The sequence below is a fragment of the Falco naumanni genome, chromosome 8, assembly GCF_017639655.2.
Source record: "Falco naumanni isolate bFalNau1 chromosome 8, bFalNau1.pat, whole genome shotgun sequence".
Classification (NCBI taxonomy): domain Eukaryota; kingdom Metazoa; phylum Chordata; class Aves; order Falconiformes; family Falconidae; genus Falco; species Falco naumanni.
In genome coordinates, this window is record NC_054061.1 from 2388222 (window position 1) to 2414546 (window position 26325).

Below are 26325 nucleotides of genomic sequence, written 5' to 3' on the forward strand. Positions count from 1 at the left end.
GCGGCGGCCGCTCGCCCCGGGGCCGCTCCCCACGTGGGGCCGGGGCCGCAGCCAGTGAGCGGCCCGCGCAGCGCCCGGCCGGGCCCGCCCCGCCGGCCCTCCCCTTCTGGCAGCGCCGGGTGACTAATTTCTGTCATATGACTGTGACACCGAATGGAGTCGGGCGGGCGGAACTAGCCGCGGCGAGGGGACGGCGCTGCGCGGAGCCCAGCGCCTCGGCGGCGGGGGGCAGCGGCGGCGCCCCAAGATGCCGCCCACCCTGTTCCAGAAGCTCTTCAACAAGAAGCACGGGCTGAACTCCCCGGCCAGGGACGCCCGGGACGACTGTGTCTTCAGGTAAGCGGGACGGGGCCGCCCTTCTCCCCGGCCCCAAACTTCTGCGCCGAGTTCCCAGCCGCCCGCCCTGCCCCGCCGCAGGAGGAGGGCGGCAGCCCCCGGCCCCCTCGGCCGCCGCCCGTGCTGCAGCGGGCCGCTTGGCGCGGCTCCCCTCTGCCCGGCTCCCCTTAGCCCGGCTCGGAGCGCTGGTCCCGGGGCTCCGGCCCCCGCCCGCCGCCGCAGCCCCGGCCGCGCAGAGGTGCCCCGGGCCGGGCCCCTCAGGCGGGCGCTGGGCGGGAGCCCCCGGGGCCGCCACGTCGGGGCCGCCTCTCCTCAGGGCTGGGCCGTGCCTGGCCGCCTTCCCCCCCGCCGCCCCGGGCTGCCTCCCCTCGGCGGCCCCCCCGGCCCGGGCAGCCCGCTGCGGAGCGGGGCTCAGCCCCAGCTCGGCCCGTCGCCGCCTTCCCGTGGGTTTCACCCGGTCGCCATCAGCGGCGGGGCCCCCCGGCCTTCCCGGGGCGGGTGTGGGGCCGCGGCTCCCTGCGGGGATGCTGCGGGCCGGGCTGGGGGGAGGGCGCCATTCCGCCTGAGGCGGCCCGCGGGAGCAGCCTCTAGAAACGTAAAGAGGGGTGGGTGGGTATAAAACGTGAAGTTTTGGCTGCTGCCGGGAGGGCTGGGGGGTTTCTGGTGAAATTTGTCACGCTGTATCCGCGACGTGAGTGGATCTGCCGAGGGGTGCCAAGCCCAGCGCGGGAGGCGGGAGGGGGAGCCGGCCCCGGCCCCTGCTCCTGCAGGCGGGTGTGCGGGGAGCAGGGCGGCCCGGGGATCCCGAGCCCCGTGGGGGGTCGAGGGGCAGCGGGGCAGGGCGGCCCGGGGGTCACAGGCCCCCCGGGGGTCCCGTGGCGGCCGGGGTTCCCGGTCCCCCGTGGGGACGGGCGGCAGCGCCGGGGCCCAGGAAAGAGCCCGGGTCCGCTCGGGGGCCGCCGCGCGTGGGAGCAGGTGGCTGTTGTGGCTGTTGTGGCTGTGGAGGCGAAGCGCCGACCCCGAGCGGGTGGCGAAGACGCTGGGCAGCGAGCGGGCCTCGGCCTGGCTGGCGGCGGCGGGAGGGAACCTGCAAAATCGCTTTGGAAGTGCAGGCTTGGATGCAAATACAATACGCTTCGTTAGTAAGAGTTGTGCACTTGTTAAAACACTTCTCAGTGTGGTAAAGCTCTCCTCCCACCCACCCGCTGCCTTTCAATTTGTTACCTATGCAGCCTTGGGATTGCTCTGCAAAGGTAGGTCTCTGGCTGATGGGCTTAATTTTATGTGGTGGGATATCCCTTTTAACTGCAGTGATGCAATTTAGGTGGTTAATAGTCTATCTGCAGTCATTTAAGCGTCAGGGTTTTCACAGAATGTTGGTGGGTCTTTTTGTGTCCTTACAGAGTCGGGACAAGCTCCTGGACACTACCTGAAGCCAGTGCTTTAACTGCTAGCACGCACCCTGTAAAGACAGGAGTCACAGCTGCTCACACACCTCGCCACTCTTTACTGCGAATGGTGGTTCCTTTTTTTTTAATGATCTTTTTAAAGAGGTGAAACGTTTTAATGATGCCTCTGTCATTTTCTAAAGCAGCTTAATACCAGGATCAGACCCCTTAGTGGGGAAGGGGCACCGGGACTGCTCTGTGTAATTGCCTTGCCTTTTCTTCCCTGTTAAGACATTCATTAACAATGAATTTGTATAGAGACTGGTGGTTAATTCAACAGCTGCAGTGCAGACCCTGGGGCAGAAATGTGGGGATCACGCCTGTGTTGAAAGGAGAGAAGAGTGAGTACTTGGCAAGGTCTTTTATTTCCTCTTCACCTGCATCACTCTGTACCAAACTGGAGGTGAAATTTAAAGAAAGATATCACTGTCTGCTCTTCCCTCCTCTGTTTACATGGCGCTGTTTCATGTTGTGATGTGAACTGTCAACTGGTAACGGGTGAATCTGCAGTTACTTTTGTTGGCGGACCCACAGGTATAAAATCCCAGGAAGAGACTGATGGCTCTTCTGACTAAGGCTCTGGAGGTGGGTGAGAGACCTGGCTCTTAGGATAGCCAAGTACTATTTTTTGAAGACTAATACAGACGCCCTCTAGGCATGTTGCCTAACAGCTGCTTTCATTTTTCAAATGGAGATAAGTCTTTAGGTAATCCTCACTATGGGTCTAGTCACTTACTGGTGAAACTCTTGGATAATGCACACCAAACAGACCATTATTTATTACAGCTGGGTCTTCGGAGACTGGAAACAAGCACTCTGGATTTTTAGGCTGCTCCTGGTTCCAGTAAACCTAAAGGCACCAGCCTCATCAATTTCATTTGGGCTAGGTTATGTTTATGGATTGATATATTACTATCTGTTTATATTCTGAATAACAGAACGTTTTCTAAATATTCTGAGCGCTGTTATTTCTGACCGTCTTCACTTTGAAAACTTTGTCCTCTTACTGAAGAGACTGTGTAGAACAACTATTAAAAAATACATAAATTCCCTTAATAGCTTTTGTGAATAGCATGTACTTAGAGAGAAAAGCCCAACTACTCTGGCAATGACAGCAGTATAGCAGAACATTTAAGGATGATTTTGATGTTCATTGTCTTTTTGACTATGAATATATTTTGCATTTCTGTCAAGTTCATTGTCAAAGTTTAGCAGGACATAAATTCTATTTAAGCTTACACTGTTCCAAAAATAAAATAATACTTTTCAGGGGAAGTGTACTTTGTTTAGTTGTTGATTTATTTGTTTGGTGTTTTTTTTTTCCCCTTACTCAGAATCTCTTTCTGTGCTGTGGGTGTGTGAAATGTTATGAGCCTGGGTCTAGGCAGACTGGGTACAATCCTTCAGAAGTAGGTGCTAGAGAGGCTGACAGTTCTAGTGATGTGACCAGTAAGTTAGCAAGTGTCAAGCATTTGCTCATGTACCAGTTTGCCTTTTTTTTTCCCACATACATATACCAGTTTATTTTACAGAAGAAACCTTAGAAAATCACAATAGATCCACTACGTATTAGTATTTTAGCTCTTCAGTTCAACAGAGGGCAGTTGGCAGGCTTGGCTTTTAGACTGAAGTCTCTTGGTACAGCTGGCTATTCACATGGTGAGCAAGAATATTCAAAATTGTAGTGGTAAAATCTGTTTACAAGAAACACAGAAACACCTGCAAGTATTCTAAAGAAGAGACAAACCCTGAAGTTCCAAGGTGTAGAGTACCTGCTATCTACTGCAAATAATACTCACGTGAGTGGATTTTCCCTGAGGGTAGCTTTTACTATAAATAGGAGCTCTTGGCCATATTGTAGCATCTGGCACTGTGGCTGCTGGTGACAGGAGAGCTCAGCCCATGCTTGGGCTGATACAGTGATTAGGAATATGAAATTTCAGGTATGTTGTTTTCTAGAACTTCAGAATCAAAGTATTCCTGTTGTAAAAATGTATAAAGCTGTTCACATGAGTTGTATGCTGTAAAAGCTTTAAAAGGTGTGTATGCTTTTAAATAGCAATTAAATAAACACTATTCCAGAATGTTCTGATCAATTTCCGTAGTAAAATGGAAACAATCTTACAAAAACTTCCTTAAACTAAGCAGAAGCAGCCACGCAGTTCTGCTAGATACTGTATGGGCACACAAAGCATTCCACTGCACATTTACAGTACTGACTGCCACAGATAGCAGTTCTGAGCTGCTGTTTCTCTTCTGGCTTTCTAGGGGTCTGTTGCAGTGCTTGGGAGAAGAGGGAGCTGCTAAATCACTGATAGCCAGGTTTTTGTTCTCCAGAATGGGCTCAGTAAATTACTGAGGGGTCTTGGGCATTATATCTTTGTTGTTAAGATATGTGGGCAGTATTTCCAACGGTAAATACAGCTGTAAGGAGTGCAGCAGAGTGCATCCATTGAGATAGTAACTGGGCTTGGAGCCCTGTTAACCTGCTGCAGAGGGAGACGGATGGTCCTACAATACTGCATTATGGGACCTGGTACGTTTTGGGGTTGTATATAGGAGAGAAACTCAGTGGTTTTTTCCCATCTTATGTATAAAGTTCAAATATGTGTTCCCTTGTATCTCTAGTCATCTTTCCCACCTAGCCGGGGGTAGAGGGATTATTAATTAGGAGTTCTTTTGACACTACAGCTCAATAAAGGTTCCAGTGTGTGTCTGTTGGGTTTTGGGTTTTTTTGAGTTTGTTTTGTTTTGTTTTTTAAATCTAGGGAGCTCTAAAGAACCATCTCACCCCGAGGGACATTCCACCGATGTTTGCAAACTCTGTTTTGCTCTTGTTAAAGCACCTGTTGTAGAGGTACAGCTGTGTGGTAATTGTTCAAGCTTGAAAGAACCCCTTCCAGTTTTGAGTTTCACCAGTGGTGTGGGGTATCTTTGGGCACATTTTTCCTTTAGGGGTTTGCTTTGGTTATCTGGGTATTTCTGAGGACAGGCACAGTTTTCCAAGTGGGAAGATACAGGAATAAATAACTTTAGATGTTCTTTTTTATGGAGAAGGCCATTTTCTGTCATCCTGGAAGCGTGCTTTTTGGGGTCTTTCTGTAATATGTGCTGCTCCTTTATTGAGAGAATAGTTTGCCAGGTTTGTGAGATATGAAAGGCCTAAGGCGGGCTGGAAAGTAGTATTTCCTGAAATCTGTCTAGGCATGTATCCCCCATCAGCCCAGACTCTTTCTGTTCTCTGTGGCAGTGATTTTAAATGGTATCCTGAGATTTGTTTCCTTTCACAGGATTTTTGGCAGTTGGATTCATCAAGGGAATTGCAATAAACCTGGAGTTGGAAATGGGTAGCATGATGCAAAGATGCTTCATGAGCCAGCTCTTCTGCAGAGCTATTGTTCTTGCACAGTAAAAATGCTGTATGCTTTCTTTCAAAGGCATAAATGCTTCTTGAACCAGGAGCTGATTTCTTGAAATAAACTATGAAGAGACTTGAAGACATTTAACAAAGTGTAGCTGAGGACTTTTTAAAGTGGTGGATGGAGTAAGGTGAAAGTGGAACATTAAAGTTGTATTTACATTGATTTTTACAGTCAAAGTTTTACCCATCAAACTTCCTGGCAAGCTTTCACATTATTTCTGAAGGTGGCTAGCACTGATGACATAAATAATTTATTGTGCTCAGGACAGGGGTAACCACCACAGATTGCCATGTTGCTTTCCATTTTTAAGGTATGGCTCCATGAAATGCCAAAGGAATTCAGAGCCAGCAGTGTCTGGACTAAGTAGCATCATCAGATCTGAGAGAGAGCTTAAAAACTGACAAAAATACTGCCAAAATTCTTACTGAATTTACTCTTACTGAATTATTGCTTCCACAGCAAACAAGGTATCCTGCTTCACCCAGTCAAATCAAATTTCCATCCACAGCAGGTAGCTGTGTGCACAGCCTGGCTGGAGCCCAGGGAAGCAAATCTCTTACCAAGCTGTGTCAGTCCTTGTGAGCAATGCAGCTAGCAAATTCATTATCCTAACAGCACTGCACAAGGCTTTTTAAAGCTGTTCCTCAGCACTGGTGTCAGTGTGTCAAGCCAGTCTGACCAAAACGTGCTATTAATGAAACAGTGTGTTTTGATATTTGCTCACTTCTGGCATTCTGCAAGTCTTTCACCAGTAGCTGTAAAACTCCTGGCATTTCACTGCTTCAAAGTTTACCTTCAAAAAGAACTTTAGCTGGACTTCATTTTGTAATAGCACTAGCTTTTCATCTTTTCTCATGAATTTAAAAAGCTTTTGTCCCATAATTTTTAAAGACTATTCAAATTCTTAAACATCCAAAATGCTCATGTGTTTTTATTAAGATTACTTCTGCCCTTTAACGTCCCTTAAGTTTTGGGTTTTATATATATAAAAAAAAAAATCCATCTTTTTTGTAATATCTCTGGAAGAGTTTTTGGCTTTTTAACTTGCATTCATTAGCTTGAATGTAGCAAGTTTTAATAAATACTTCACTCTGATTTATGCATGGTTTTCTCTATCGCTGTAATGACTTTGGCTTGTATTTTGAAATATATTGCTGTTTTCTAAAGTACTTATTTTTGCCAGATTCTGTTTTGCATTTCCTGTCATCTGAGCTTTTATGTACCTTCCAGTGCTTTAGGTCAGCTTTCGTCTTGGAAGCAGAGATGTACAAATTAATAGGTTCCAGTAAGCACCTCTGGAGCACAGAGAAAGTTTTGACAAATTCTGCTGAAGGGGCCGTTCTCCAAGCCCTCCTTGACACCACTCTGTAGGTCTCCCAAGTGCTTCTTCAGGTAGGCATGTGTTGCTGCTAGAAGATCCAGCATGTCGTTGAGTATTACATGCTAGCTGTGAATAAGTCAGTGCTGCAAGCTGGGTCTGTGCAAAGGCTGAAGGGAGCTGCACATCAGAGGGTTGGTGGTCCAGCCAGGGATTGTTATTTACCTGTATTGTCGTTAGATCCAAAGAGATTAACTTGGATCGTTGCCCCCATCATGCTAGGTGCATGTGAATGCAAAGAGTGACCAAATGATCTGAAAACTGTTGGGGTGCTTGTGCCTACCTGACTTTGTCCCTTGGAAAATTTTCCTTTGCCCTGCTGGGAGCACACCCTGCCTAGCCGTCGCTTTGCTTTAGCTTCTTCCTGTCGCTTGTGGAACAGAGAACATGAACAGTGGAAAAGCCCTCTGTTCTTTTTCTCTCTATTTTTTTGGAAGGAGATAAAGATACAAAATGAGCTAATTCACAGGTTAAGGGTCACCCTTACTGCCTTTCATACTGACATGTCCCATGGTGGCTGGGATCTTGCAATGACTTAAGAACTGGGCGTCACAAGGTCACACTGCCCTTAGTGGCCATCACAAGGTCGGTGCTGTCAGTGCGTGTGCTTGGCTTGCTCCCAGCCTGCCGCATCGCTTCCTCCCCCTGGGATGGCACGGGTTGTCTGAGCGTGGCCTGCAGTCTCTTGCCTTGCTAAGCTGCCCTTGGGACAGTCACTTTCTTGGTTCCCCTTCCAGCATTTCATCTCCTTCCTCTAAGTTAGAAATTGTTTTGAGGAGAGGCTGGAGTGAGTGAATCACCACTGGACCTCTGGTGGTTAGGCCTTCGGGCCACGGTGCTAGTTTGGATCTTGCCAGCTGACCAGGTGAATCCTTTGATTTTACTTCTGAGTTTTTGTTGGATTTCCGATTGCACGTGCCAGGCAAGAGAATGTGGCTGGTTTCCCTCTGGAAGGCACGGATGTCTGCCGTCCTCTTCCCCGTGGGTTTGACCCAATGTGGCTGAGACAGACCCTGCTGCCGTGCTTGTTCTGTGGAGACAAGATGAGCTGGCCCATCGTCTCCGCTGTGGGAGAAAGGCTATGCTGACTTCTTGCCATGGTTTCTGTGTGTATGTGTAGGCATACTGGAGTGAAAATGCTTCTTTACACTTGGGTTATGCTGGCAAGTGTTGCAAGAAGGTGTTTCTGCCAACTTAAGGGTTCTGGTTTTTCCCCTCCTTCTCCAGGTGAGGTCATTAGGGGTATGAAGATGTGCCAAGAGCATGGGCTGTCTGTACCTGTTTGTCCACTGTGAGGGCTTCTTTTTCTGAAACAATTCTACCGTTCTTTTTCTGGTGACTGAAGGTGTGTTTACATGTCTCATGTTGTCAACCTTGCTCTCTTGGGATGGCCAGCCCCTCTGGTTGACTGATGCATTGTCCTCCTTGTGTTTTCAAAGGGCTTTATCCTTTGCTGTGTGTACGCTTCTGAGTTAGCGTATGCTCATGGTGACAGCTTGGATGAATTCAGGCTTCTGTTCTGGAATAAACTGGTCCAGTGTGACTTGGAGCCTGCAACTTGTGTTGTAATTTTGGCTGAATGCTGGAGGTGACCACTTTAGAAGCGTGTTTTACGAGTGGAAAGTAACGCACACGGTGGTTTCATGCTCAGAGGCTGTGTTCCCTCCTATTGCTACATCTGGAGCAGAATGTCTGCAAGATCACATGTTCGTGAGTAACGTTAGGAAAAATGCAGCTCCGAGTTGCACCAGCGAATCCACAGCGTGGTTGTGCTGGACTTCCAGAATCGGCAAAAAGCAGAATTTGTCTCTGAAGACTTCAAAAATTTTGCATTGTGGTATAGATAGAGAACCTTAATCTATAGAATATCTGCTGGAGGGGAAAAAAGTTCTGCCCATTAAAAACAGGAAGTCGTTTTATTCATCTGTAAATGACTTGCTAATGCACCAGCTGCTCCACCTTACACTGAGTGGTAACAGAACTAATATATGGGAAATACTCCTTTGAAAAAAACTCATTTGCACAAAATACACATGTGATTCTGCTGTGCCTAAGGAATGTGACCGTAATGATTACATTCAAAAGGCGCAGTCCTCTCTGCAGGATTAATCACTTCTAAAAATACATACCCAAATGTGTTCTGCTCTGTAGAAGTGTGAACAGTTATTATGTAGTCTTTGTATTAAAAAGGATTTATTTATTTTTTACAACAATGCGTTGTGCAGTTGCTTAGTGCTCAACTGAAGCTTTTAATTGAGGTAATTCTGCACATTTGCGTAAGAAGTACAACCTTTTTCTTTTCTGAAACCAATAGCTTCTGTAGATACTATTATTCAGAATACAATACACCGCAGAGAAACTTGTTCAAACATGTAAATTGCAGCACAAAATACTATACAAACTACATACAGCATATTAACAGTGCATGCACATAGCACGCATCCACAAGTGCGATGTGTTTGTACAAAGTTTTCTGTCTTTTCTGAAAAAGTAATTTCATAGCCCTTATCAAGTGATTAAACTTTTGGACTTAAGCAGTTTGACTAATGGAAAAGCTCTTATAATGTAGCTTTTATGTATTATCTGTCTTTGAAACTATGGCCTTGAAAGAAACCCCCATTTTATATAGGTTGAGGACTCTTTGAGTGATGCCAGTGTCACTTAGTAAGAAGCTCAGCTGTAGATACCCTGTTGCTGCAGCCTGAACAAGCGAACCACCAGCAATACTCCGTGAGCGGTTGTCACGTGAGCGCAGACCCAGGAGGCAGCTGTTGCTGGACGTGGTAATCTTCAAGCATGGAAATGATCTATTACATATCACTGAGCCTGCTCTGTTTCTCCAGGATGTTTCCACAACATCGCCAGCAACGATTTGGCCTAAAATGAGTAAAATACATCAGAGAAACAATCGTATTTATAGGTACTGTTCACGCCCATGGTACTCATCCAGATGTGCTTGTTGCCTCATTAGCAGTGTCTTCAAATGTCTTTCCCTTGCTCCAGCCAAAATGCCAACAGAACATGAAACTTGTAACAGTACCACAAACCCTCTACCATTTCAGTTTGTGTGATATATAACTGGGAGGAAACAGGAGCCAAATTACAGTTCTCTGCCATCTGTTTTAGTTGATAAATGAAGAAACTTTGAGCTCAGTTCAGCCCTGACTTTAGTTCCTGGCATTGTGCCTATTTTAAGCCAGAGCAGTATCTTCACCCCAGTTTCTCTGTCATTTTCCACTTCAAGAGAGCCCATTGGAGCAGTTGCTTTGCTGTATGCTCTCTTTGGTTTTTATTTTAGCCTTGGTACCTGTGGAAATGGTGGCTCATGCAGTGCTGCGCTCAGTCTCGCACTCCCCTCTTAGTAATTTCAACACCTTTTGGTTGGCTTCAGTCATGTGTGGTGGAGAATGCGAGAGCAGAAGTCTGAGTGAGCTGAGTTTCTGTAACTTGAGTGAAAATCCTGCACATGCTGTTGCGTGCTTCCTTCCCCTAAGTACCCATGAAGCTCTGAGTTGGCTACACTTCATCATGTTGCTCTTTTCAGAAGGCATGTCGGAGCAGACGTGGGGACAGCCCGAGTATTGGAAGAAGACAGCACACCTGTGGCTTCATAGTTTGCTCAGGAAACAGCTATAGTGTGACCACAAGAAAGGCCAGTCCCACACTACCGTGAATACCAGGACATCAAAATTTCTCTTTGCCAGTTATTCTGCTTTCTAGCTAGTACTGAAATGCACACCCATCTGCTATGTACTTGCATTTCTCTTGCCTTGCACTGTGTTGTCCCAAGGTATAAACAGACCTTCAGAGCCTGTGGACTCAGCACTTATTTTGGCATGTTTCAGGGTAATTGTGAAAGAGGACAGCAAGTCAGAAGGAAGCACGTGTGAGCAGTTAGCTGAGAAATGAACTATCAAACAGGAATGAGATTCTTGTGAGGGTTTTTTTGCACACGCACGCACGTGCACACACCCCCAACCCACCCCACCCCAGGCCTACCTAGAAAAAGTTCTTGCCATTTGGAGAGTTGGCTGAATGATTTGGTTACACCTTTTGGTGACACTTGGTACCAGAAATTGGTAGAAAAATGATGTTAGTTCAGATGTTAATGAAAAATAGGTGCAGATGATAAGCTTTGTGGTTGTGTGCTCAGAGAACACAGGCTGCAAAACATGGTCTGCAGAACATGCACTCTCCTTCTCAGAATGTTGTCCTAGTTGAATTATATTATCTGAACATCTGAGAAGCTGTTAAGGAAGAAGTCTGGCAGAATTTTCTTGTTCCTACAGGAAAAACAACAGTATTACCTCCTAAGACAGAGTTAAAGAAATCCCTCAAAAAGCGAACTGGCTTACGGTGCTAACTGTGTTTCTATTTAAAGGCAGCCCAAACTCTGACATACAACTTAAATAGTCAGACAGAAAAAGGTGGTTGGCTTTTTTCAGTACTTAAACATATTTCAGCTGCTGTGAGTTACTGGAAATTACTCTACTTTCTGAGTAGAAAAGGAAATTGTTCTACTGACAGCATGAAGGGCTGAGAAGCTGTGAAAATAAGTGTGTTGGTTTCTTAACTACATGCATTTTGTAGTCATACAAGAGATGCTAATCATGAACTCATGACCTCTTTTTCGAAAACAGATATAATTAAAAAGTATAGCATGAAAAAAAATCAAAGCAACTTAAATTCTTATGAGACTAACAGAATTGTATCTTTACATAAACAGCAATGTTTATCAAACTTTGTTTTTCAGATAAGGAAGAATACCACTTTGATATGACTGATTTAATTTACTTGCTTTAAATTCTAGTGGTTTTTTTTCATAGTACCTTGTGTGCAGTTATCTTCAAATGAATTATTTTGATTAGTCTGAAAATGTGTCTATTTTTAAAACGTGTCATCAGATTTTGTGTTTTGGTTGAAGAATGCTGACAACCAGCAGACAGCTTGTGTTTGTGTGTTCTGTAGGACTTCTTTTCACATTGGGGTTAGAAGGTAAGACACTGGGTATTAGGGTTTTTGTTTGCTTGGGCTTTGGTTTTGGGGTTTTTTGGTGTTGTCCTCTGTCCACATCCCATCCTGCCCCCCGGATTGGTATGTATTCACTTAAAGACTCATCTTTTCTGTTGGTGGCTAGCAAGCTAGCAGGACAAATCAGCTAAATTACTCTCAGGAGATTACATTAGTCTATACCTGTGGTGGAGAAAAAAATGTGCAAGATGACGTAAAATTCACTAATGGCGGTTGTTCTCATTTGTATGGGTAGAGAAAACAGAGGAAAATAACATGGTGCAGGGAGCAGGGAGTTCAGCAAGAGATTGTTTCAATATATTTTTTTTTTTTTAAAAAAAAGAGAAACTTGGAAACAAAGCAAATGCAAAATGGCCCAACCCTATAAAGTTCTCAGTGTAACTCAGTGGGATTTGAAGGCTTTCAGTGCTGCAGCCTTGAGCTTTGCTAAAGGATATTTATGCTGGAAGAAAAGAGATCCTAAGAGCAAGAAAGATCCTACTCTCGGATCTCTGTCTCCTGTATATATATGTGTGTGTATGTGTATTTCAAAATACACCCAGGTGGCTTCATTGGCTGTCACGGCTCTGAGTGTATGTGCACCTCAGCCATCAGAAGACCATGAAGCAGAAGCCTGCCTACCTTGTGCTTGACTGCTCTCTTTGTAGTAAGGTCTTTTGTGGTTTTCCCCAACAGTGAGATAGCTAAATTCAGTATATGTGTACACTGTGTAGACAGGCCTAAATTGTTTTAATGTAATGCTGGACAGACTTGTTTGCTTCTTAGACCAGAACCATAGTTCTAAAACTTGTGTGTTAGGATTTGGCAGGGGGGAATAGGTGCTGTATAAATATAAGCTCAGATATTGACAACAGAAGAGATGGAGAGACTTTTGAATTTCTTTCACTTGTGGACACGGAATAGATTGTTCCCAGTGTTTATCAGTACAGTGCATGCAGCCCTAGAGCAGCTGGGGACCACTGCCTGTGTGTCTGCTGATGGAGAGAGGGGCTGGTGGTAGTCCGCCTGCACCTTCTGCGTAGCTGCAGCAAAGCAGAGCGGAGGGGGGTGCCATGGGCTTTTATTTGGAAGGTATGATGTGAACGATGACAGCTGCTGAATACAAAAAAATAACAGGCTGGAGATGCTGTGTGTGAAGTGAGTGTAATGAGTATGAAGTGGTAGCATTTTGGAGCTGTCCTGTGTGCAGAAAGATACAAAGATGTGTGTGCAGGTGTAGTTGGAGGCAGTTGGGTGGTGCTGCTGTGTCTTAATGCATATATTTAATGGGATTGTTTCTGCTTGGTTGGTATTCCCTGCTCATTGTAATGTTCTCTCCACTGTCCCTGTTGTTTGGGGCTCTCCTTTGGAAACTAGTATTTACACACATGCACACACACACACAGAGGAGGAAAAGAGTTAAAGCCTCACTCATTTTCCATTCCATTTTTCTGTTCTCTTAGTTTTGTTCTGTCTGAGACCTACAGTGCTGCCTCTCCTCTCAAGGTTTCCCCTGGGTGCTGTACTGTCCCCTCCTCCTCCTGCCAGAAGCAGTAGGGTGCATCCTGTTTGGGGTTACTGCTGTGTCACTTCAGATGACATGCACTAGCATGAGAAGGGGAAAGGGAAATGAAGAGCCAAGAGAGCGATTACTTTGTCAAGAGCTCATTTCAAAAAAAAATCCAACAAAACAACCAAGTCCAAAATGTCCTGGTGGCATTGACAGCTATTGCTGTCCAGCACGTGAGCCCTTCTTTCCTCTTGATGCAGCAGAATAAATAGCTTCATGGGGCGCTGTTAGTGGTTCACAGCGGGATACCTGCAGCACTAGGGTTCTTTGAGTTCCCACATCTTACGGATGCTCGTGTGGACTGACTGAATAGGAGAAAAAAGATGAGGCAAGAAAATACTTTTGAATGAGAAAGAAAAGCTGAGTGCCACTCCATGGGAATGAGAGGAAACAATAAATGTTGGGGGTTTTATGTTCTTGTTAGACTGCAGCATGTGAAGTACAGAAGATACAAGAGCTGATGCTGGGCTGATAGGAGCTAGTTGGGAAATGGCTCGTTCTGCTGCAACCCCCAGAGAGTCCCTCTTGGGAGACAGGCAGGAGTTGCCCCATCTGTTGGCAAGCTGTGTTGGCTGGGAGTGTCTGGAGCTACATTCTCATCAAACCATTACCACCGGCAAAAAGAGGTTTATTGAACATACACTAAATATATATATATATATCTTGATTAAGTACAACCTCTCCCAGCAGAACAATGTAGGTTTTATCAAGTGTTTCTGTTGATTCTGTGAGCTGTGAGGCAGAGCTGGTTTGGACTGTGTGTTTCAGCTCAATCCTGCGATAAGGAAGGTGTGTGTATGTGTGGCGTGAAAAGTTTCAGTGCTGATTCCTAGGGAGGACATGCTGAGCTGAATCTGCAATTTCTTTGATGCAGACTAGGATTCTGGCAGTAATAAAAGCTATGTGGACGCATCGGGACTGTTTTCAGCTGATGCTCAGAGCTTGCGTGTATCTGTCTTGCATAGTTCTTAGTAAGACTTGACCAGTTCAGCTGTTCTGCAGTAGAAAATCCCTCGAGATGGACGGTCATGTTGAAAAGCTTATTTTGTTTAATCATGATAGGGCAGTGGCTAGTCCTACACTGTATTTCCCATTCCTGCCGTTCTTAGAAACCCAGGGCTGTGAGCATGTAGTGAGTGACACTTAGAAAACCAGTGGGGACAGCAGGAAATACGAGTGCGGAGTTCAGTGTGGCAGTGAGCAAAGCACTGCATTGCAAACCCATTAGAGCGCTTTGTTAAGCTTCGTTTAAAGTTTGAGCAGCTTCCTTAAAATCAGAGGGACCACTAGCTGTCTGACAGCTAAAAGCATGCACAAGTGCTCTTCTGCTTTGGGGAACCAAAGTATTCGGGACCTCACATTTGTAGTGTGTTGTTAGGAGCCAGGCTGTTCCAAGATTCTGGCAATCTGGTTTTTTGCAGATGTTAAATGAAGTTGTGTGGCCATGTGGCTTGTTCAAGAATCGTGATTTGTATTTGTCCTCATGTCCTTATAAGTTACATAAAAGTGAAGTCAAGCAATGCTTTTAGTGTCTGCTCTATATAGATCTACCTGAAATAGTTTCAGGTCACCTTTGCATGCTTAATTTGGAAAACGATTGAGCAGCATGACTCTTGCCTTGGAGAATTGAGCAGTCTAGGCTCCTCACTGTAGTCTTGGGGCTCTTGCAATATCTGCGCAAATCAACATCTCATCCTCTCTGCAAATTAAGCAGGGGCCCGTTCAACTTGTAGAGCCAGTAAGGGAGGGATGTTCAGTCCGCGGGTTGGAGCCAAGTTAGGAAAGTCTTCCCTCCTGAAAAGCAGCTGTAGGATAGAGCCAGTCCACCTAGATACTCACTGATGTTATGTGGCAGCTCTATGAAAGCATTCCTAATTGTTTCTGGTTCAGAGCCTGGCAGTAGTCTTGAAATGCAGTGAACTTCCTGGTTAGTAGTTTTGAGGGTTAACTAAGCGGCTTGGTTAAAGGCCCCCGGGCACAGAGCTGTCGTGGAAGCAGCTCTCTGTGCAGAAGGGTTGCAGAATTGGGCCAGGCATCACATTGGAGGTGTTGGTGGACGCATAGATTCGAGTGACAAAGGCTGTGGTGTCAGGCAGTTGTTGATTCATGGGGAGTATCTATCATTAGCTCTCATGGGGTATCGGTGTAAATGAGCATCAGGTATGGATAGGCCAGACTGGGATTTCATTTCATAGATATTAATTTGTTATACTTGTTTATACAATCATCCTCTGTCTTTAGTTTGCAGTTGTTCCTGTGTAACTGAGATGAGTTTTTGGTGAAATCTGAGGGGGGAATAAGACTGAGTCAGCACTCTGCTTAAGCCATGTGCTTTACTTTAAGTATGTAAGTAGTTTCATTGCTCCCAACGAAACCGCTCATGTGCTTAGCATTAGGCATATGTTTTAAATAAGTTGGTGATCCAGAGTCTGGGGTGGGTTTTTTTGTTTTTGAGTAAAATCTATACAAATGTGGAGGGTAAGGCTACAAAACACGCAATGTTTAAAATGCTACAAATAAAAGGTTTAAGGTAGTATTTTTCAGGAAAAAAGCTTCTGGCATTTAATGCGTTTTAGTGACACACTGAGCTTAAATGTCACCTTCGTCGGAAAAATGGTAATCATCTGTGAGCGTGACTGTCTTGATAAATGACCTGGCAACATAGCAAGCTAAAGTTCACCGTAGTCCTCTACAACACCAGGCTTCAGACTGAAAGCAGCATTTTGGCATTATCCCTACGTCAAACCTCAGTTGAACTGAGTACTTATAAATAATTGTTCGCCAGCTTTTCCTATTACAGATATACAGTTTGTGAAATTGGTTTACCATGTACTGAAAATTTCTTTGATATTTTTAAAAGCATGTTGCTATGGCAACTGGACCCCATAACAGAAAAGCCTCTTGGTTATAAGGCTAAGAAATTCAGTTAACAACCAGGAATAAAGCCATAGCAAGATAACTTGTATTCTTTTTTTCCGAAAGCAAACAAACCAACCCCAGAAGAAAGCGTGGTATCCTGAAGCAGCTTGGACCTGGATTACCAGATGGAGGGGCACACCCTGCTCGCAGAGCCTCAGAGTTTGCGCTGCGAATGCTCAAGCTGGTCTCAGCTCTTACGGCAGAGAATAATCGGGGAGTTCACAAGCATCTTGCTCCGAAATAATTCATGTCTTGTCTTTTTTTTATTTTTTTCATGTGGAAAGGTTGAAGCGATTTGATGGTTTGGCTTATGGGCAAGGAAACATGAGTTTTGCTTCTCAGAACTGGATGTCCCCTTTGTGCTTTGCTAATACAGAAACTGGCAGAACAGGCATTACTTTTTCTTTGACGTTAGGGCTTGCAGCCCTGTTTCCTTGTGTCTCATGACTGAGTGAATCAACACCTAATTAAACAGTCACATGAGGGACAGAGTAAAATGCTGCTCAGGCAGTGATCATTGTGAATCTTTGGAGAATAACTACTTACATCTGTCTTCCTCCTTCTCCAAGGAAACCTTAACAGCTGCAGCTTTGCCTTCTTTTTTTTTTTTCTTTTTTTTTTCCTCTCCTCTCCAAGGGAAAAAAGATCATGTAAACCTCGGCTGAAGCAATGCTGTCTTTGCAGATACATGAGACAAGGGGTAGGGGGAAGAGAAGACTTAGAAGTGCTTGACAAAATCTTGAGAAGGTGGAATGATTTGAGTTTGTGCTGGGAATGACTTAGCTGAAAGCTTGAAGGTGTGTAGTTCTTGCGTGTTTGACACTCCTGGAAATTTAACTGAAAATGTGAATGTCGGGCAAGGAAGTTGTGAGTGGTCTGGGGGCATTCTTGGTATTTTTAGTTTTAGTTGTAATTGTTTTGCTTGCAGCATGTTATGAAAGGTCCGTAACAATTGCTTTCCATCTCTGGGTGGCAAATACTTGTGTGGAGATTTATTGGGCTCTCAATTATCACTCAGTCACAAGTGCAGCCACCTTAATCAATTACACAGACGTGGCCTACAGCCAAGGAATGCTCAAATCCCCACGCTGCCTGCTTGCGCTGTATGACTTTCACCACCAAGGCAATATTTTTTCCCCTTATAAAACTCACAAAACAAGTATTACAGGATGTTTTAATCAGCATAAACAGATGGCTACCTCCACCCTGACACGGTGGTGGGCTCCCAGGTAGCACATGGGATGCGCTGGGCTGTGCAGCAGATGCCTGGCTCTATAGCGGGCAGTTTTATTGCTGTCATACCCTGGCATTGGAAGTAGCAGTGGTTTGAGTACTCCATGATGCAGTATTTCCAGGCAAGGAGATACCAGTCTGGGATCATTCTGGCCCGCCTGCTGCAAGGTCAGTGGGTTTCGGGGCTGTGCTGAGCCCAGGAGAAAGCAGGGTCTGGGCAGCTGCCCCGGCAGGGACCTGCTGCATCCCAGGGCCCTGGGCACAGCATCACCCAGCCCCGCTGGCCCATCCCGGCACAGCTCACAGGTTAAAAAACGTGACATAAAAAAATACAGCTGTTTATGTTCTAGTCTTCTAGCTTTTAAAAAGTTATTTATTTCTTGATATATCTATCTGTTAAAAGAATAAATGCTTATTTAGGTGTGTTTGCTTGGTGCAGAAATCATGTGTCATGTCAGGATGTCAGGTGTAGCTAGAGTACACTAACAATTTGTTTACGGACCTTGTAGTGCGCTTTTTTTTTTTTTAATATCTTCTGAAGTAATGTATTGAGAATCTCAGTTTCCACTTGTGTGAAAAGAAAACTGCCATAGTTGTTAAAATTGCTGGGAAGGGCATGAAAATAAAAGCCTTAAAGACTCTTTAGGCTGAAGATAAATACAGCAAATTCAATTTTTGCCTATTAAAAAAATGAAAATGTTAGGATTCCTCAACCAAAGTACTCTTGTTATATCAGGAGTCATTCAAGGATTTCTTCTTATTATTAATATTAGAGTCAATAGCAATAGTGGAGCTATAGCAATCCCTCTAAGATGTCTTAATTTTCATGGCAACAGAGTGCTTGAAGTCAACCTTGACTCTAATGTATCTTCTTTTTTTGTGTGTCATCTATTAATATCCATGATCGCCAAAATAAAAAGCATCAATTTACCATTAAGTTACCTAAGCAAACTTTGCAGTTGATAAGCTTGTGAGCTTGTTTTTGTTCTGTCTAGCACTGTGAAACAGTCACTTTTTTATCATATTACTAACTCTCAACAGTGGTCACAGATGTAACAGAGATGCTGGCTTTCATAGGCGAAGGTCGCTTTATTGTGCTCCGGAAACTCTCACGTATCGGGCACAGATAGATGCTGCATGTCATGGAGTGTTGTGCTGTCATTTACACTTTGAAGAGGGGGTGGAAGACAGGAATTAGTTTTATGTGTGGATTTAAACACTAAAGAAGGTATCTAGGCATCACCAGAGTTACACAGCATAAAGGAGGGGGAAAAAGACTTCCCTCCTGCCACCCTCTTCTGCTACACTAGATAATTCTGTGTGATTTTAGAAAATTCTTTATTTCCAACAGCTGTTGGTGTGCATCAAAAGCAATTTGTATTGGAAATTCTTTTCTCCCCAACTTTTCATTAAAGACACACAATACGGAACTATTTACACTTTAATAGCTACAGCAGAAGATTATTCTGCTCTGCACGCCTGAGAGTGCACAATAAAATAACTGTTTGGCAGGGGGAAAATGCCCTGTTGTCTCGCAGTACCAGTTGGTATTACGGAGGTTTGTTCGGTGTCTTATTTATAGTAGATTGCAACTGGAAATGTGATTCAAAACAAACACCAATGTTCCAGTAGCTTAACCATGCATCAGATTTTTACATTGATAGTTGTTTTTATTTTAAGACTCTTCTATCATGACTTGAAAAATTATAACAGTGAAGGGACAGTCGATTTGCTGAGGTCTCAGCATCCGCGTTTTACAAAGAAAGATAATATTCTATGTTGTACCTTCCAGGAATGCTCCCAGGCAGAGTTGTATTTATGCTGATGCTCCCTTACATCACCGATGGAGACAGTTTGTTCCAGTCATGAGACCTCTTGCTGCTAGTTAGAATCCAGTGTATGGAGAGTTTATAAACTGGTTCTCTGATATTTTTTTTTTAATTGCATCTGAAAAGCACTTTTCAGTATTAAAAATCTGGTTTCCTTTAAAGAAATAGGGGCCCAGGTTTTGAAAAGCCTGCAGGCTGCTTGCAGTGATCTTTCTCATAGTTTTGGCTCCTGCTGACCTTTGGCTGAGTTTATGTCTGTGTGTGCTTATCTATGGTGCGTGCAGCTATGTGTATGTGCTCCAGTTGTATACGGTGGGTTTATGCTTTAATACTGTCCACTCTTCCTCTTCAGCAGTGAGGAATTCAGTGGAATTTTTTTTGCAGGGATGCAAAAATGGACAGAAAGCTCATTTTTGTAAGAGTCTGGCTCAGTGGTGATCTTACTAAGGTGAGTATTTGTAAAGAAATGGTATCCAACTATTGCTAGTCAGGTTTCAAATAAAATCCTAATTGGTTTTCTCTCTTTTTGTCTAATGTGGCTTCCAGCTCCTACCTTCGTGCATTACTAAGCAATAAACATTTCTTGGCTTGCTTGCCAGTTCTTTGTTGTGTGCATTTACAACATGTGTGAGGGAAGCCTTCTTTCAGGAGAAAGACTGAAAAAACTTGCTAAGGCAGTGGAGACCGAGAATGAATCATTTCATTACTTCTTTAGCCTGTGGTTGGAAAAACTCTATTGTCTGTTTGGTTTAAAATCAGATGATTTATACCCAATAAGGTGCCTGTGAGCCTTTGCAGTAGCTTTAAATGTTTTCAGAAGTGCCTTTGGATTAAAATTAAGAAAGTAACTCTTTTTGGTGCTGTTTTGTTTTGAGGTTTAAGGGTTTTTTTTGGCTTAAGTATGTTTAGGAAGGAGCCAGAGCCACAGTCTGGCATCGGGGTCTGCACAGAATCCATTGGGCTCCGAGGTGCTTCATTCTCAGGGCTGTTCGATGGGCTGAACCCTGTCACCCACACCTTTCCCATCTGCAACTGGGTGGATGTGCGTGGATACTGGAGTGCCCTCCCAGGATCTCTCTGTGAGGTGCTAATGCAGGAGCTTTTGATCACTTCATTTTTTGAACTTGTTAAGTGTCTTTCTGAAGCTAGGTAGTATTATCAGCTTTGTTTTCCGAGTTCAGATTTACACAAAAGCCTGCACCCTTTCGAAGAGATGGAGATTATCATATTCCCTGCCAAAGCCAAGTACTGCCTAGGTGGTGAATGAGGGACTCCTTGGGGGGGAATGCGGGGCAGGGAAAGGCAGCTTTCTGGAGATAGCTTTCAGTGATCGGCGCGGTAGGCCTGTGCAAAACCTGTAAAGCTTTCATGGTGTAGGTGAAAACAAGTTACTGTATCTGGAATATAACCAATATTGTAATTATAGCTTTTCACTGATCAGTGGCCCATTTTGGGTTTTATTTTTATTTCCACACACCCACACCCCCCTAGAAACAGCACAGATAAGCAGCGAGGAGTGGCCGAGGGGCTGCGCCGTGCCCCTCTGTGCTGCAAGCTGCTGTTGGCTGAGCAGGGTGGGCTATGGTTCTGCACACCTGCCTTGCGTTCCCTGCACAGCCTGAACCTTCTCGGAGCCTGGCTTTGTGTCTGCATTTGGCAGCCGGTACGTTTGGATTTGAGCGCAGACTTGGACCTAGGTTTCAAATACCGTAGGTACGTACTGGTGTGACCAGAAAATCTCAGTGTCCTCAGAAATTTAGAATCAGACATGGTTTTTGAAAACTTACCTCCTGTGTTCCAGCTCAGTAAATAGAATGTTCCCTGTGACTGGATATACACCTAGGGAAGAGGATGGTGCATGTTTAATCTTAGAGGCCTGAGTAGTTTCTTGGGTATGGGAACGGTGACAGCGTGCATGAACCAACACTGAGTATCTGAAGGCCTTCCTCAAGCAATAAATATTTACTGATCTGGCTAAAGCACTGTTTACTCTCTGTACACTTTGAGTCTGTCTTTGTTTGAAGAGAAATTCCTTACAATATTTTTCCTGGTCAGTTGTTGGATGGAGGCTGGGTCCACTTTCAAAGCACTTGTCTTTAGTACGCATCAGGTTACCCTGAGGTAAAATGGAAACCTTAGATGTTACTTCTGCAAATAAATGTTTACATAATGCATTGCACTGAACTTCTCACCATTGCATGTCTAAGAAAAAAAGGTCACTCTTGACATCAGTAACCTTTAGAGAGCAATGCGTTTGCCACACAGGTAAGGTAAGTTACTGTGCACAGCACATTCCTTTCACTAGATTGGGAAGGTAGGAGGTCAAATGTTATTGCTTGCAACTCCCAAGCCTCGGCATTTTAAGGTTAAAAGGCAATATATGGTTTAAAGGCATGGGTCCTGTAAAACAGCACATGCCCCATTCTGCTCATGGGAGTAGTTGCATTGAGTTCCCTGGCACTAGTCACATATGGAAAGGCAGGTCTATAATACATACATGTCTGTGCAGCATCAGGGCCTCAACTCTTCATTTTGAAATGAGAAACTTCCTGTAAAACATTCCTGGTCACCAAAGATAACAGTTCGGATTTGGAACCAAGTACCTACCTATCTTTTAGTATTACTGCTTTTGTGTCAAAAAACTTGCCCGGCACCTTCCTGTAATTAAGTAGCAAAACTGCTGTTGTGTCATATTTATTTGTTGTGTCAATAGTTTGATTTCTTCCTTAGCTTGGTCCAGGAGACATGTAGCAGAAGAGGGAGCGCAGTGTTCTCGGTGGAGGCCGTCTCAGAGGGCAGTACGTCCGCTGGGCTGTTGGGATTGTTGCGTCTTGGGGCCAGAGCCCATGAACAAGTGTCAGCTCACCCACTCTGTGACACAGGGGAATTGTCAGTAGCCCTCGACTTTGTCTCGTGGGATGCAGTGGAACAGGAGATTCTGATGATCAATGGATTTTTGCTGCCTTTGTATTTGAAATATTGGCAAAAGCTGTAGGTTTTCAGATACTGGGGGGGGGGGGAAGATGTAGGATCTATGATGCTACGGTCTTCTGCCTTTACATATTTCTTGCGTTTTGTCCAAAGATAATACAGAATTAATAGTATGAATGATTAGCCCCGCCTACGCCTGTGACAAGACTTGATGGCTTTTAATGTGCATTGCTTTTTTGGATGCTTGGTTCCTTCTTCACTTCCCTGTTCATCTCTCTCGTTCCTCCCCCGCAATTTAGAGAAAAAAGTTCTTTAAATAGCAAGCTTTTTGCTTTTGTCGTGTACCGGGCAGCCTTCCTAGCATGGCCTGGGTCACCACGGGAGCAATCACGAAACCTTGTTTACAGCTACCAGGTCGGTCAGGATTTCTTCGGACGTTATTTCACATCTTTCCCGACCCCACTCCCCCCCTGAAAAATCCCTCTATATTGCTATCCAGTCGTCTGGCACGTTCCTGATGCTTCCCTTGTAATATTAATGAGCCCTCAGCGGGCACACAGCGCTTCCTTTGTTCTTTCGGGAGCGGCGGGGGGAGCGCGGCGTGATAGCGGCACGGAGCCGGCTCTGCTTCGCCCGCGAGCGCGCCGCGCCGCTCCGCGCCCGCCACGCGGAGGCGGGCACCAAAGGGGTGGCTGTGCGGCGCCGCCCCCCTTCCCAGCGCCCGTGCGGACGAGCCCCCCGCGGTTAAACCTTTAAAGGCCTGTATTTTAACGGTGAAATGGTGCGCGGGGGTCGCGGCGGCGCTGGGGCTGGTGGCGGATGGCGGCTCCAGGTGGCACGCGCTGACAGCTGGGTCACGTGGTGGCTGTCCGCGCGCGCCTTCCCGCCCCGCTGCCTGCGCGCCCGGCCGCAGCACAAGCATCCCGTCGCTTCCAGGAATGCGAGGGCTGGGGGTGCAGCCTGCGAGGAGGCCGCCCTGCTTTGCCCCCCCCTCCCTTCTTGTCCCAGCAGGCTGAATTCCCGGCGGTGGCGGCTCGTGGAGGTGCAGGACGGCAGCCACAGTTGCCAGGGGACTTGGGTCATGAGACTCAACCCCGCTCCGCTCGCTAGAGGAGGGTAGATGGCAGTGACATGCACGCCCCGGCGCCTGCCAAAGCAGCGCTTAGCTTCCCGATGAATTAGATCGATCTTCTCTGCAGCAATACACGGGAAGAGACAAAGGCGCGGGGAAGACGGGCGGTATTTGCTTGAGCAGAAACCCCGGGCTGTGCACCAGAATGGAGGGGCAGGATTTGGGTTATGAAACTCCAGGGCAGTGCAAACACAGCCTGGTGCAAGCGCCTATATTGTGCTTCGGCGAACTGCTCGCTTTAAGGTGGTTTTTGTGATCCTGTTGCTAGGATTAAGCCTTTTGCGTTGCAGCATGGAGAGTCTTTTGTTTGAGTTAAATTCAGACCTCTTGATATGTCACCTGACAGTCTTGTGGTTTTGGATGAATATGGCTCATTGCTATTATTAACCTGAGTTGGCAGCTGGGCACAACAGGAGTTTATAGGGATTTTGAAAAGTGGAACTGCTCGGGGGACAAAGATGCTTCCCAGGTACGATCACCGCACAGTTCTTGCAATTATTTTAATTATTTGATGGCTTAATATTTTGTCTGTGATGAAAGTATTTCTTTTCCAGGGATATGAAGCTTTTAAGGATTTAATTTTTGTATGATTTTTCTTATATTTATATGCTAAATGGCACAAATGTTTTGGGTTTTTTCCCCCCTGAACTGGTTCTGTGTGTTATAATTTTGCAAAGGGAGGTGCGGTCTGCTTGAATAATATAAAACATTGTGTTCAGTGCTGGTGAATTTAACTGAAAGGAGCTGTGTCTTGTTTGTGTGTATTTTTTATTAAAACGGGTATTTCAGAAGAGCACAGAGCTTGTGTGTGTGTGTATGTGCGCAAGTTTGCATGCATATACGTGCTTACAGCAGCTATAAGCTGAACAAACATTTTTTTTGTGTGAAGTAGTCCCCAAAATATTCTATGAAATTGCTAATATTAATTGTAAATTCTGAAGCTGTGCAAATTGCAAAGTTACTCAACATGCTACACCTCTTTAACAAAACCTTCCAACCTATTTCTTTTCAATATCATACTCCAGATTATGATTGATGTGTTAACTGGACTGCACCTAACCTATATATATTAACGTCTTTTTGCTTGTGGAAAGGCATCTGGCTCATGTATTGGACTTTAGAGTATAAATTAGGTGTCTTGACGAGAGCCAAATAACTTGGTAGAAGGGAGAAAAAAAATCAAAACAAACTATAAAGTCAGTTTCATATACACTTAAAGAACTGGACAGAGCCAAGGACCTCGGAAGCCAATTGATGTTTAGGTCTAAGTTTATTATACCGACTGTGAAATATCTGGCTGACTGAATATGTGGCTAGTGTACAATATGTGCTTAGTATAAGCAGCAGAAGTTTCCTGGAGCTCAAGTAGTGCAGCTATTCAAGGTGAGGATCACTAAGCTGGTAAATGAATGAGACGGATTTATAGATGTAGCATGGAGCTGACCTCTACAGTGCTGCAGTGCCTGTGGACGTGTCACCCTCCTTCAAGAAATGAAAAGGGGATGGCTTGGATTTTATGTTTTATGTTTTGGGTTGTTGTTGTTGTTGTTTTTTAAAGAAACACTATTTCCTTGTGATAAACCTGAAAAATGCAACTGCTGCAAGCAGCCAACCGTCACGGGTGGTTGTCCCTGAGATGATCCACCGTTTGTTGGTTTTTCCAAGCCACACAGAGTAGACGTCCCTTGAGTTTTGCAAAACCCCAGCTGAGATCAGAGGGATAGAGGGCAGTGTCACCCAGAGTGCTGGGTAGACTTCGCAATCGATCGTCACGGGCTTCCTCCGTGGCTTTGGTCAAGTCACAAACACTGGTTTTTCTCTGCAGAATCAGCAGGCATTTACCACAACAGTCACACAACCCTGAAGTGACCTCCTCTTGTAAAGACAATTATCTTGCAAAACTTCTTCTAAGTATAGGCCCCGTGGTTTCTCTAGTTTAGGGATCTTCTTCCTCCTCGCAGCCGTATGGTCGTGTTAAGTCACCAGCATTTAAATGGACTCTCTTGCTGAAAATGCCAGTTTTGCAAATTGGCGGTGCAGTCTGGATCATCCTTATCATGGGAATCCTGATAAAAGTTCTTTTGTGTTTCAGGTGTTATTCTCAAAAAAAATAACTAACCTGCCCATGCCTCTCTGAAGAAAGCTAATGGATTGTCTTCCAAAGCTGGAAGCATCATTAACATGCCGTACATTGCTGTTTTCATTGCTTCCAAATTAGTTGTGCTCTTTCAGAAAGGTCTACACAGATGTCTGTGTACAATAATGGTCAAATAATAAGTGACTTATTGAATTGCAGTAACAAGGTATTAAAATCCGTACAGTACCCTCTCTGTGTGTCCTGTGTACTCAACTTTTGCTGTGTCTTCTCAAAGCCAAAAGGAAAAAATAATCCAGTAGCAGGCAATAGAAGTGTGCAGAGGAATTTGGGCAGGAGAAGGGAATTTCTTGTTGGAAAAAGCATCTCAGTCAGGGGCGAGAGGTGTATGGTAGGGTGGCTGGACCAGGCAAGGACCATTTTCCTTCTGCTTCTGATCACCCATCCCTATAACAAAGCAACTTCACGATCCTAAGTATTACTGGGCTGTGTGTGCACACATGAGCACGCTTCAATGTGAATGCGTTCTCTGTGGAACGTGGAGATAATCTGCATCTGAAGTATCCCAACACACCCAGTGGAACGGTCTCACATTTACAAAGTAAGCTCTTCAAGACAGGAACAGTCTCTGTCCAATGCTTGTGTAGAAGTTGGCTGGGTCTAAGCACCGCTGTAACAACAATCATACACGAAGAGTATCATCTGCAGAAGTTGGAGATAAGCCCTGGGGATCCCTACGCCTCGGTTCTGATGTTCATCTAATAGGAGTAAAGGAAGGCGCTTCCTTCTGTGCGGAGCCCCGTGAGGAGGGCATGGGGCAAGGTGGACCTGCTGTCTGGTCTGCCCTGGCTGTTCCTGTCAGCATTTTAAAAAAAGGTGCTAACATGAAAAACATGCAGAACAGATAAGCTAGCATAAACTATAAATATCATGTGCGTAGATGCATTTAAAAATAGTTCGAAGTGATTCATCACCAGGCAATTTTTATAACTATGGGTAACATGATGTAGGAAAACAATAGT

At 45.1% G+C, this 26325-nt stretch overlaps 1 protein-coding gene across 3 annotated transcripts in view; it reads left to right on the plus strand.

The window, feature by feature from the left end:
- The first annotated feature begins 154 nt into the window (after positions 1-154).
- Positions 155-26325, plus strand: part of FNIP1 (folliculin interacting protein 1) — a 70157-nt gene continuing 43986 nt past the window's right edge. For 2 of the 3 annotated variants that reach the window (XM_040602888.1, XM_040602891.1), the window contains exon 1: positions 155-336. In XM_040602888.1, coding sequence (XP_040458822.1) covers positions 248-336 — 89 coding nt within the window. In that variant the 5' untranslated portion in view covers positions 155-247. Of the gene's footprint in view, positions 337-22996; positions 23678-26325 lie in introns of those variants that run through there. The other variant, XM_040602889.1, reaches the window with a different exon arrangement.